Source organism: Lacerta agilis, chromosome 4 (assembly GCF_009819535.1).
Source record: "Lacerta agilis isolate rLacAgi1 chromosome 4, rLacAgi1.pri, whole genome shotgun sequence".
Lineage (NCBI taxonomy): Eukaryota > Metazoa > Chordata > Lepidosauria > Squamata > Lacertidae > Lacerta > Lacerta agilis.
In genome coordinates this window covers 7,584,523-7,598,003 of record NC_046315.1, presented here as the reverse complement: position 1 = coordinate 7,598,003, position 13,481 = coordinate 7,584,523, and the positions used below count along the sequence as shown (strand labels likewise).

General features: G+C 45.7%; 1 protein-coding gene across 1 annotated transcript in view; it reads right to left on the bottom strand.

The window, feature by feature from the left end:
- GDPD5 (glycerophosphodiester phosphodiesterase domain containing 5) overlaps positions 1-13,481 on the bottom strand; it is a 152,324-nt gene that overhangs the window by 40,334 nt on the left and 98,509 nt on the right. Inside the window, exons 3-5 of the mRNA XM_033145979.1 lie at positions 5,662-5,765; positions 1,692-1,785; positions 698-757 (exon numbers count right to left, since the gene is read on the bottom strand). Coding sequence (XP_033001870.1) covers positions 698-757; positions 1,692-1,785; positions 5,662-5,765 — 258 coding nt within the window. The remainder of the gene's footprint in view (positions 1-697; positions 758-1,691; positions 1,786-5,661; positions 5,766-13,481) is intronic.

The window sequence follows — 13,481 nt, the reverse complement described above, 5'->3', positions numbered from 1 at the left end:
CGTATAGTTAAAGCTATGGTTTTCCCAGTAGTGATGTAGGGAAGTGAGAGCTGGACCATCAAGAAGGCTGATCGCCGAAGAATTGATGCTTTTGAATTATGGTGCTGGAGGAGACTCTTGAGAGTCCCATGGACTGCAAGAAGATCAAACCTATCCGTTCTGAAGGAAATCGGCCCTGAGTGCTCACTTGAAGGACAGATCCCGAAGCTGAGGCTCCAGTACTTTGGCCACCTCATGAGAAGAGAAGACTCCCTAGAAAAGACCCTGATGTTGGGAAAGATGGAGGGCACAAGGAGAAGGGGACGACAGAGGATGAGATGGTTGGACAGTGTTATCGAAGCTACTAACATGAGTTTGGCCAAACTGTGAGAGGCAGTGAAGGATAGGGGTGCCTGGCGTGCTCTGGTCCATGGGGTCACGAAGAGTCGGACACGACTGAACGACTGAACAACAACAACATCCCATTAACCCAAAATATTGGTGTCCGTGTGTTTCATTATCTAGAGAAGCGGTGGGCTTGTGGCCTTGCCATTCAATCAAAGATCTGCCTTTCCTTCCTTCTACTGGTTCCTGCTTCCACTCATTTCCCCCCGACCGATTAACGGGTGTAGGGAACACTGGAGAATTGGGCTGCAAAAGCCAACCCGATTCCTTCCCCCCCCCCACCCCCAGCACTGTATATCGAAAGGTGCCTTACCTTGTGGATCCAGTGCAGGTTCATTTGCTGTCCTACTGCTATGTGACATAGTGCTAAAATCTGAAAGGGCAACCGAGTTTGGAAAGAGAGAGAGAGAGAGAGAGTGGGGAAAAAACTGATTAGCAACACAGGAAACTTCCTTCCACCAAGTCCAGGCAATCCGTCAGTCTTGCTCAGAGGATCTCAAACTTTTTAAAAAGTTGTTTATAAAAAGTGTGTTGTCTTGATTTCTTACTGAATATTTACAGATAAATTGTAAACCGGCAGGATTATTATAACAACCTGCATAAGAGCATATAATAATAATAATAATAATAATAATAATAATAATAATAATAATAATAATTTTTTATTATTATTTATACCCCGCCCTTCCCAGCCAAAAACCGGGCTCAGGGCGGCTAACACTAATTAAAATCACAGCAAAAACATAAAAACTATCCATTTAAAATACAGATTAAAACACAAATTTAAAAATTCGAAATTAAAACTGCAGTCTCATTTTCAAATAGCCCGCCAATAAAAGAATGAAGCATAAATATCAAACAGAAACCAACCCAAAGGCCAGGTGGAACAGCTCTGTCTTGCAGGCCCTGCGGAAAGATGCCAAATCCCGCAGGGCCCTGGTCTCTTGTGATAGACTGTTCCACCAAGTCGGGGCCAATACTGAGAAGGCCCTGGCCCTAGTTGAGGCCAACCTAGCATCTTTGTTGCTCGGGACCTCCAAAAGATTATTATTTGAGGACCTTAAGGTCCTACACAGGACATACCAGGAGAGGCGGTCCCTTAGGTATATTTAAGAAGATGAATAAATGAGCAAATTAAGTTAATTGGGATATGCAGAAGGTATTAAAAAAAATAAATTGAAGGAACCGCAGAAAGAGGGGGAAGGAAGTCGAGTTTGATAAACGTCAAAACGAACGTAAAATCGGCGAAACGTACACATTTGAAAAGTGTAAATAAAAATTTTAAAAAAGAAAGAAAGAAAACTTACCAATAACACTGTGATATACGTGAAACCAGCTGCTGTTGAAACAAGGATTGGAACGGACCAATCGCTCCAATATCCCATTCTATTATATAAAAACCTAAATGATCAAAAGAGAGAACGAGAGAGGAGGCTCAGAGGGAGGCACGATGGCTATTACTGATGCTCTGTAAAGTTTCACATTGTTGTGGCAGGAAGAAGGTGCCAAACGTGGCGGAAAGACTCGAGGGCAATCAATACAGGCGCTGACTATTTTGTGAGCATCCAACTAATGCACAACCACCAACCTGCAGGTCCTTTTGGACATGGTTTGGTTCCGTGGTTTGTTTGTTTGTTTAGTACAATTTATAAGCCAACGGGACGCGGGTGGCGCTGTGGGTTAAACCACAGAGCCAAGGGCTTGCCGATCAGAAGGTCGGCGGTTCGAATCCCCGTGACGGGATGAGCTCCCGTTGCTCGGTCCCAGCTCCTGCGCACCTAGCAGTTCGAAAGCACATCAAAAGTGCAAGTAGATAAATAGGTACCACTCCGGCGGGAAGGTAAACGCCGTTTCCGCGCAATGCTCTGGTTCGCCAGAAGCGGCTTAGGCCTAGTCATGCTGGCCACATGACCCGGAAGCTGTGCGCCGGCTCCCTCGGCCAGTAGAGCAAGATGAGCGCCGCAACCCCAGAGTCGTTTGCGACTGGACCTAATGGTCAGGGGTCCCTTTACCTTTACCTTTTTACATTTATAAGCCACCTTTATTTCCCAAGGGCAATGGGTTCTCCTCCTCCCCATTTCATACTCACAACAACCCTGTGGGGTAGGTCCAGAGCCGGATTTAGGTTTGATGAGGCCCTAAGCTACTGAAGGTAATGGGGCCCTTTACATGTCAACAACAAATGGTCGCTGGTTTTTGTGTTGGATATATGCCATATGTTAATTTATGGACCTCATAGGCATCTCAAGCCATTTGCACATAACAAAATATGTATTTTATCAAAGTAATTGTTGAACTGAAATACACTTAAGAAGAAGTACATTAATAGTTAAATAATGATTAAGCACTAACTTAAAATGATTTTTTAAAGTTAGTTAGTTAAGTTAGTTAGTTAACAAACTTAATAACGCAAACACATTGGCATTTGACAATAACAAAAGTTCCTTTAGAAACACAATTTACAAAGACTCATAATCTAGTCTCTAGAAACTTGCTATAACATGAAATAATAAGAGGTGTAAATACATCATGCAAACTACTAATAATTATAAATAGCAGAATGTAGGCACCCTATATATAGAAAGGAGCAAACCAGTGATATTTTAGGGAGCAGGCTAGCAGGCGGGGCCCATGACTTACATCCAAGGAGCCCAGACAACACAAAACACTGTTGCTGTATGTAGGTTTTATGTTATTTGTTTTTTTATCTTATATTTTGGAACTGTACATCCAGGTTTTTTTTCCTTCAATTTTTTTTTTTGGGGGGGGGGCAAGAGAGTGGGGCCCTAAGCTATAGCTTGTTTAGCTTATACGTAAATCCGGCACTCGGTAGGTGAGGGGGATAAGAGATGCCCACTGGCCCAAGGTTAGGTTCATGGCTGAGTGGGGATTCGAACCCTGCTCTCCCTGGTCCTAGTCAGAAACTCTAAACCATTATGCCACACTGGCTCTCATATCATACAAGTTGCTGTGTAATGGTAAAGGTAAAGGGACCCCTGACCATTAGGTCCAGTCGTGGCCGACTCTGACGTTGCGGTGCTCATCTCGTGTTAATGGCCAAGGGAGCCGACAAACAGCTTCCGGGTCATGTGGCCACCATGACTAAGCCGCTTCTGGCGAACCAGAGCAGTGCACGGAAACACCGTTTACCTTCCCGCTGGAGCGGTACCTATTTATCTACTTGCACTTTGACATGCTTTCAAACTGCTAGGTTGGCAGGAGCTGGGACCAAACAATGGGATCTCACCCCGTCGCGAGGATTCGAACCGCCGACCTTCTGATCGGCAAGCCCTAGGCTCTGTGGTTTAGACCTCAGCACCACCCGCTGTGTACTATGCTGTAAATTTAATATGCTGTAAATGAAGCACTGTTTGGAGATCTTCCTTGCTGTTTTCCAACATATTCCTTATCAATAAGAAATTTAGTGTGTGGCAATTTTTAATTCTGAAACTGTGGCCCAGATAAAAAAAAGTTTGAGAACCACACTTATCTGACAGTGACACCCCCAAGAGCTGTCCCCATAAATCGCTGCCACAAGCCCTGCCTCCCTCCCATCCCAGACAAAAATGTCAAAATTTGCATTTAAATAGAGACACACTTCCCTCGCTAAACCCAAAGTTAATTAAAGAGAGAGAGGAGACATCAGTGAACTTCTGTGCAAGGATCAAATTGAACCACTGAAGAGCAAGTTGGTGAAAGTTAATTCAGGAGGGGAAGAAATGGAGGCAGTGAGAGATTTTACTTTCTTGGGTGCCATGATCACTGCAGATGGTGACAGCAGTCACGAAATTAGAAGACGCCCGCTTCTTGGGAGGAAAGCAATGACAAACCTAGACAGCATCTTAAAAAGCAGAGACATCACATTGCCGACAAAGGTCCGTATAGTTAAAGCTATTGTTTTCCCAGTAGTGATGTGTGGAAGTGAGAGCTGGACCATAAAGAAGGCTGATTGCCGAAGAATTGATGCTTTTGAAATATGGTGCTGGAGGAGACTCTTGAGAGTCCCACGGACTCCAAGAAGATCAAACCTATCCATTCTGAAGGAAATCAGCCCTGAGTGCTCACTGGAAGGACAGATCCTAAAGCTGAGGCTCCAAGACTCATGGCCACCTCATGAGAAGAGAAGACTCCCTGGAAAAGACCCTGATGTTGGGGAAGATGGAGGGCACAAGGAGAAGAGGACGACAGAGGATGAGATGGTTGGACAGTGTTCTGAAAGCTACAAACATGGGAGGCAGTGGAAGACAGGAGTGCCTGGTGTGCTCTGGTCCATGGGGTCACGAAGAGTCGGAAATTCAAGCGCCAGAAGTCGAGTGGAAGAGACGGGGGTGGGGGGAGATTGCTGTGTCACACAGGAAAGGCGATGAGGTCACAACGCACACTGATGAGGTCACGGGCTCCGCAAGGACGGCACCACTTCTGAACTCAACACACTTTTTGTTAAGCATGCCAAGTTCAATTCACGCAACACCATTCTCTGTGCAAATTTGTGGCATGCTCTTGTCCTGTTGTCCTTTTGCAGGAAACCCCCCCCCCAAAGTAGAATAACTTCTGGTGGCGAAAGATGTCAAGGGGGCCTGGCTCAAACCTCAACTCACCGAAGAACCCACCATGCAGCAGACTAGCCATTTGCAATATGCAGGGAGTAGTGTGGTGAAACAATGAAACTGCCGGCACATCTGGAAAGCTAAGCAGGGTCCGGTATGGTTTCAAAGTGGATGGGAAACTGTTGAGATTCCAACATTCTGCATTTTAATAATCAACGGGAAAGAGAAGTGGCCCCTTAGAGCATGGGTCAGCAAACTAAGGCCCGTGGGCCAGATCAGGCCCAATTGCCTTCTAAATCTGGCCTGCAGACGGTCCAGGAATCGCCGCGTGGATCGCCAGTGCGCACGTTCTTTCCCTCTCTCACACATGGCGGTGGCGGTACCTCCTCCCTCCCTCCTCCTGGCTTCTCCCCGCCCTGCCTAGAGGAGGAAGGGAGCTGGGCTTTGTTGCTGCCTGCCCCTCTCTGGAGCCCTTTCGTGCAATGCTCATTGTCCCTCCGCCGCCATTTTTTCCCCCAAAATATAGTCCGGCCCCCTACAAGGTCTGAGTTACAGTGGACAGGCCCCCTGGTGAAAAAGTTTGAGGACTCCTGCATTAGAGGAACACAAGACAGTCCCAGTTTCTCCAGGCTTGCTTTGTGGCAGAGGTAAAATATTGGGGGAGGGGGGCGGCCAAAAGTGATCCCCCTGTAAAGGCAAGAGGTGAAACACGTTCCCTTTCTCTACTCACCAGTTGATCTCATTGTAGTCGTTGTGCGCTTCCCACCAGAAGTAAAACCAGATCAGGGTCAGGAAGAAAGAGAAGGTGAGGATTAAGAACCAGAGGCGTTCCCACTGCAGAGGCAAAAAGAAAAGAAGTAATGTCAGAGGGTATTCAGGTGCCATCCCCCCCAAAAAAGTGAAAAAAGAGAACATACATTTGCATAAAATCTGCATGGGCTGATTTATATTGATATATGCAAATCCAGAAATAATGGCATTCTCTCTCTCTCTCTCTCTCTCTATGCACAAACAAACATATTAACCTCTCACCATCGTGGGGAAGGTTGCGCTCAGTCTGCTGTCCAGGGAACAGCAACAACCCCTGCCCTCCATTCTCGCTTATCAGGAATTTATTCATTTTTCTGGCAAACCCTTTCGCATCAAAGGGACTCCAAAAAAAGCCGCAGCGCCACCACCTTGCCAAACACCACGGCTTGCCCCCTTGGCAGCCTGGGCAGGGTGCGTGGAAGTCCTGGGCTGCCCAGACGACAAGACCCCCCCCCTCTCAGCCTCGCTGATGTGGTCCAATCAGTGCCGGATTTACGTATAAGGTAAACAAACTATAGCTTTCCAAAATGCGCATGTTCGGCCCACGGACGAGCTCCGTGGAAGTGATCCAGCCCATGGTGAGTAAACCTTGCCGACCCTTGGTCAAAGCCATGGTTAGGCAAACTATGGCCCAGGGGCTGGATCTGGCCCAATCGCCTTCTAAATCCAGCATGCAGACAGTCTGGAAATCAGCATGTTTTTACATGAGTAGAATGTGCCTTTTTATTTAAAATGCATCTCTGGGTTATTTGTGGGGCCTGCCTGGTGTTTTTACATGAGTAGAATGTGTCCTTTTATTTAAAATGCAACTCGGGTTATTTGTGGGGCATAGGAATTCGTTCATTCCCCCCCCCCCAAATATAGTCCGGCCCACCACATGGTCTGAGGGACGGTGGACCCGGCCCACGGCTGAAAAAGTTTGCTGACCCTTGGTCAAAGCCATTTCCCAGGATTGTGGCCGCTGTCGCCTGCTGACAACATCTAGGAGCTGCAAGTGAGAGCTGAGCACAGGGTGGGGACCAAAGGTGAATAAAAGACCCCAGAAGGACGTGTGTCCCCCACCAGTGGTACTACCCCCCCCTAACTCAACATAGACCCTCTCTTGATACAGTATATAAAAACAGAGGTAACCTTGTGCTTCATTCAGAACAAGGATGACAGCAATTTTGAAAAATAAACAAAGTAAGGTGGGGTTGATTTCGTATCTTATGTCGTCCTCCCATTGTCTTTTGATTGTGTCTAGGGGGTTTGTGGGATTCTTTAGTAGTATTTTGTATATTGCGGATACTATTCCTTTGCCATGTCCCTTTGTCATTAGGATGAGGTTTTCAAAGGTTGTCAGGAGTCTAGTTGCTGTTGATTTTACTGCTGGGTTGTTGGGCATGCAATTGGTGTTGTGCTAACCAGGGTATTTGGGTGTCTTCTAATTTGTCCTGTATTTCTTGTGTTGATAAGGGACCAATGGTACCAAGTAGTATGGGAAACAGCCCTACTAGAAAAATTAACCAGCAACCTAAAACTAGCACGGGAACAAACAGAAGAAGACACCTTCACCCCCGTATGGTCCCCCTTCATCGCACACGCAGCCCAACAAGACAATGACAAAAATCTACTGACAGCATACAAATCAATATGGCTAACCTGACCCAAAACACCCACCCACCCCACTCACACAGGAAACCAAAGACCACCACAGCCAACCACAAATGAATAATCAAACCCTATGCCGACCGCGACCTCTCACTGCCAAAGAAACACAAGCAAACAACAGAGAACCAACACAAGTGACGCTGATACCAAATCCTACATATATTAAGGAAAATAGAAACATCATCTCCCCACCCCACCCTCCCACCCATCCCACCCACTTCCTTCCCCCCCTCTCTCCCTAATGTCTCAACAACTAAAATTGATCTGTAAAAATGTTTTATGGAAAAACTCGAGAGACATTACACACACTTTGTAAACCAAGAAAATCTTTAATAAAATAAAATAAAATAAACAAAGTAAGGTTTTTTTTTTAAAGGAGGTCATTAGCGGGTTTTTTTGCATTTAACAAGCCAGCATCTCCTTTGGATTTCCTGACCCCTGGGGGCTACTATTTCATCCGTCTCCTGCATCAGCTGCTGTGATGGAAAGATGTTGGGCTTTGGGGCTGCTTTGCCAATCTGTGCCTTCCCCGTAACATTTTATGTACCGGGTATCTCCCATGCCACACAACATCGCAGCGAGACGTAGCTTCATAAAAGGCGGAGAAGATTAAAGAGAGAAATGATATATATGTGTCAGAGGCTTAACTGTGGCAGAGGCGCACAGCTAAAATTTATTCTGTGCAACTTTGAATTAGAGAGCCGTATCTCTGAAACCAATATAACAGCAACAGTTTTATGGCCAGAATAAATGTTCCAACTCGATGAAGTTACAGATACCACATCTCAAAAAAACAAACAAAAAAAAAAAAAACCACGATACAGTGTCCAGCTTTTGCTTCATTAAAATGTCTTACCAAACTGTCCAAAGGGCTTAGCAGAATAGATTAACAGTGAGTTTAGACTGGGTTAAACAAACCCAAACTTAGTTGGTCTCTAAGAGCCAGTGTGGTGTAGTGGTTAAGAGCGGTAGACTAGTAATCTGGTGAACCAGGTTCGCTTTCCCCGCTCCTCCACATGCAGCTGCTGGGTGACCATGGGCTAGTCACACTTCTCTGAAGTCTCTCAGCCCCACTGACCTCACAGAGTGTTTGTTGTGGGGGAGGAAGGGAAAGGAGAATGTTAGCCGCTTTGAGACTCCTTCGGGCAGTGATAAAGCGGGATATCAAATCCAAACTCTTCTTCTTCTTCTTCTAAGGCGCTACTGGAAGGAATTGTTATTTATTTATTTTGTTTCGACTACGGCAGACCAACACGCGGGTGGCGCTGTGGTCTAAAACCACAGATCCTAGGGCTTGCCGATCAGAAGGTCGGCGGTTCGAATCCCCGTGACGGGGTGAGCTCCCGTTGCTCAGGCCCTGCTCCTGCCAATGTAGCACTTCAAAAGCACGTCAAAGTGCAAGTAGATAAATAGGTACCGCTCCGGCGGGAAGGTAAACAGTGTTTCCGTGCGCTGCTCTGGTTCGCCAGAAGTGGCTTAGTCATGCTGGCCACATGACCCGGAAGCTGTCTGCGGACAAATGTCGGCTCCCTCGGCCAGTAAAGCGAGATGAGTGCCGCAACCCCAGAGTCGTCCGCCCCTTTACCTTTAAGCAAACCCGGTGCATCCTAAAGCCAGCAGCAAACGAAAAACGAAAAACATTTGACCTCAACACAGAGCCCAAAACTATAAATTAGGAGATGTGCTTTGTTGCTTGAATAGCAGCCCTGAAAGTTAATGTTCACTTATCTTTACAACTGCCCTGCGAGGTAGACTAAGGAGGTTCCAATCTGCCCAAGCAGAAATTTCAGCCCAAAGTTGCATATCCAATATCCTTTTCATCACGGGACACTAGAATTCTGAAATTGCTTTCTACACACATATTACTGTAAAGGTCAGGCACAGATTACATAAACACAATCTCTGATATGGAATACGCAGATATTGATAAAACTGCGGTTTAATGCTATTTTTTCTATCGATTGCCTAATCTCATTGACATTTCAATCAGCCTGCCAGATTCTGGCTTTAAAAAAGGGAGAGGGACACACACGTGTTTTAATCTTTATAGTGCACCACCGATGTGCATGTCACTTCAGAGCAAACTTTGCCAACCATGCGCCCTCTAGATTTTGGGGACTATGACCAGTGTTAGAAACTGGGATAGGAAAGCTAGGAGCCAAATGGCTCCTGGGGCCTGGGTTGTAGGCGCCAAAACGAATGTCTGGTCGTCATTTGGGGAGGGGGGGTTCGCCAACACTTTCTATTTATCATTTTTATCATTTTAAGCTTGAACGAATACGCAATTCCCATAAGAGACACATTGTTAATATCACATTTTTATCAGAAATTGGTAATACCTGTTTAGTTTGGTGTTTACAATCAAGATGCTGGTATCATATACCGTATTTTCCGGCGTAAAGGACGACTGGGCGTATAAGATGACCCCCAACTTTTCCAGTTAAAATAAAGAGTTTGAGATATACTCGACCACAGATTCTCCACCCGGCATATAAGACAACCCCCGACTTTTGAGAAGATTTTCCTGGATTAAAAAGTAGTTTTATATGCCAGAATATACAGTACTTCAGTTTTCAAAACACTCTACTCTTTATTGATAAACTCCTTAACATATTGCTGTATAGTTAAAGCTATGGTATTCCCAGTAGTGATGTATGGAAGTGAGAGATAAGTAATATTGTTGTTGTTTAGTCGTGTCCAACTCTTTGTGACCCCATGGACCAGAGCATGCCAGGCACTCCTGTCTTCCACTGCCTCCCAGAGTTTGGTCAGACTCATGTTGGTAGCTTCGAGAACACTGTCCAACCATCTCGTCCTCTGTCGTCCCCTTCTCCTTGTGCCCTCCATCTTTCCCAACATCAGGGTCTTTTCCAGGGAGTCTTCTCTTCTCCTGAGGTGGCCAAAGTATTGGAGCCTCAGCTTCAGGATCTGTCCTTCCAGTGAGCACTCAGGGCTGATTACCTTAAGAATGGATAGGTTTGATCTTCTTGCAGTCCATGGGACTCTCAAGAGCCTCCTCCAGCACCATAATTCAAAAGCATCAATTCTTTGGCGATCAGCCTTCTTTATGGTCCAGCTCTCACTTCCATGCATCACTACTGAGAAAACCATAGCTTTAACTATACAGACCTTTGTCGGCAAGGTGATGTCTCTGCTTTTTAAGATGCTGTCTAGGTTTGTCAGTGTTAGCCAGCTGCTAAACTCACTCTCTCTCTCTCTCTCTCTCTCTCTGTGTGTGTGTGTGTGTGTGTACACACGAGAAGGAATGAGAATCTCACTCCTGTGTGGGATAATGAAATGTTAAGTGCATGAGTAATGTGCGTTTAAGAGTCCTAAGTGGAAGTGTGAGTTGTCGGAATACACACACCTGCCAGGGTGTTTCGAGAGAGTGCCAAAGAAGAACAGATACAGAAGTGGCATTATACTCAAAACACATCGCTATTGCCACTTTGAAGGCAATGCCATTAACTCCCAAACGGTGATTTCGTGAACTTTAAGCTCCCATTTACAAAGGAACGGATTTTTACTACTTTCGGGCTTTATCACCTCTGCATCTTTCCTTTAGTTCCAGAGAAACTGACATGACAGCTTAATCTAGATCCCATTAGTCATCATATCCTGGCATGCCCTCCCACTCAGCCAACAAAGTCTGTTTGATGTAAAAGAATTCTTTTCAAGCGCATTTAGAAAATCCGACACTGGCAGAGCAAAGCTTTGCGATGAGAAGCACTTCCCACCCTCCAGGCTCCAACATTCCTCTCCTGGGGAGGGATGAATTTGTCCGTTTCAGTTTCTCATTTCTCCCCCATCTTAAATCCCACCTGCCACATTCACGAATCAGTTTGCAAGCCCTCATTTTATATATATATAGCCCTCACAAAATATTCGCTTCTCTTAATATGCACACACATTGTTGCATTTCTGCCAAAGTACCAATTATTATCTAATACGCCCTTTTCTGCAGAGCAATCTTCTGTGGCATAACGCCTTTTTCCCCTGCACGTTTATTGGGTTGGAAAAGTGCACCGCAAAATTCAGAGAAGTGCAAGTTTCAAAGGATGGCTGCATTTTGGGTCATAGAATCACAGAACTGGAAGGGACACCAAGGATCATGTAGTCCAACCCCCCAGAAATGCAGGAATGTGCAACTCTCTCATACAAGGATCGAACCCACAACCTTGCCATTATCAGCACCACACTCTAACCGACTGTGCTATCTCTGTTGTTTCAGGAAACGAGACTTAGGTAGGTTCAAATTATGACACAATACGAGCCAATTTTCCGCCCGTTCGTATTCTTTGCTTTCCGGAATGAGTAAAGAACAAGGCAGGCAGGAATCTTCTTCTTTGGTGATCCCTCGTAGCCGAGTAAGAACACGGTCTTAACAGTGAGTCTGTAAGTGACTGTGGAGGCCAATTCTGGATCCACATGTCCTTCCACAGTGGGGACACAGGTTTCCGGGTGCGAGTTGATCACAATGAGGGTTTGCCAAGCGTACCTTCCTCTTAGCACATTTCTCCCTTGCGTCCTGAGTTCGAGCATCTTCAAAGCCCATGACACCTTTGGTAAAGGCCGATCTCCAACTGGAACGCTTGCAGGCCAGTGTTTCCCAGTTGTCGGTGTTTATACTATTTTTTTAAAGATTTGCCTTGCGAGAGTCTTTTGTTGACCACCAGCATTACGCTTTCCATTTTTAAGTACAGAATAGAGTACAGTGGTACCTCGGTTTAAGAACAGTCCGGTTGAAGAATGATTTGGTTTACAAACTCCGCAAAACCAGAAATAGTGTCTTGGTTTGAGAACTCTATCTTGGTCTAATAACGGAATCCGAACGGTGGAAGGGCACCGGTGGCGGGAGGCCTCATTAGGGAAAGTGCACCTCGGTTTAAGAACATACACACAACATGACCAGTCCAACGAAGTTAGAATCATAGAATCCTAGAGTTGGAAGAGACCCCAAGGGCCATCCAGTCCAACCCCCTGCCAAGCAGGAAACACCATCAAAGCATTCCTGACAGATGGCTGTCAAGCCTCCGCTTAAAGACCTCCAAAGAAGGAGACTCCACCACACTCCTTGGCAGCAAATTCCACTGTCAGGAAGTTCTTCCTAATGTTTAGGTGGAATCTTCTTTCTTGCAGTTTGAATCCATTGCCCCCGTGTCCGCTTCTCTGGAGCAGCAGAAAACAACCTTTCTCCCTCCTCTATATGACATCCTTTGATATATTTGAACATGGCTATCATATCACCCCTTAACCTTCTCTTCTCCAGGCTAAACATACCAAGCTCCCTAAGCCGTTCCTCATAAGGCATCGTTTCCAGGCCTTGGACCATTTTGGTTGCCCTCCTCTGGACACGTTCCAGCTTGTCAGTATCCTTCTTGAACTGTGGTGCCCAGAACTGGACACAGTATTCCAGGTGAGGTCTGACCAGAGCGGAATACAGTGGTACTATTACTTCCCTTGATCTAGACGCTATTCTCCTATTGATGCAGCCCAGAATTGCATTGGCTTTTTTAGCTGCTGCATCACACTGTTGACTCATGTCACGTTTATGGTCTACCAAGACTCCTAGATCCTTTTCACATGTACTGCTCTCAAGCCAGTTGATGTTGAAGAATCATTGCTTCAACACTGGTGATCTTTGCTTCTTCCAGTACACTGGCATTAGTTCGCCTGTCTTCCCAAGTGATGTGTAACATTTTTCGGAGACACCCTTGATGGAATCTTTCGAGGAGTTGGAGATGCTGTTTATAAGTGGTCCATGTTTCACAAGCGCACAGTAAGGTTGGCAGCACAATAGCTTCGTAAACAAGGAGGCTGTGGTGATCTCACTAAAGCAAAACAGAAATAGAATGTGCTAACTCGACCAAGCTCGTATTGGCCGCAAATAGTGTTTTGCTGATTGAACAGGGATGCCTCTGATTCAAGATCCGCTGATTAAAACCAACGAGGAAAACAGAGAAGGACGTTTTCAGTTGTGGTTTCACAGCTACAGAATTCTCTACTGAGTAACGTCTTCCTGGGCTCAGACCTTCCTTGCTTTTTCAGGTGAAGGTGAAGTCACACAACGCAGGGGCGTTAGCAGAATCT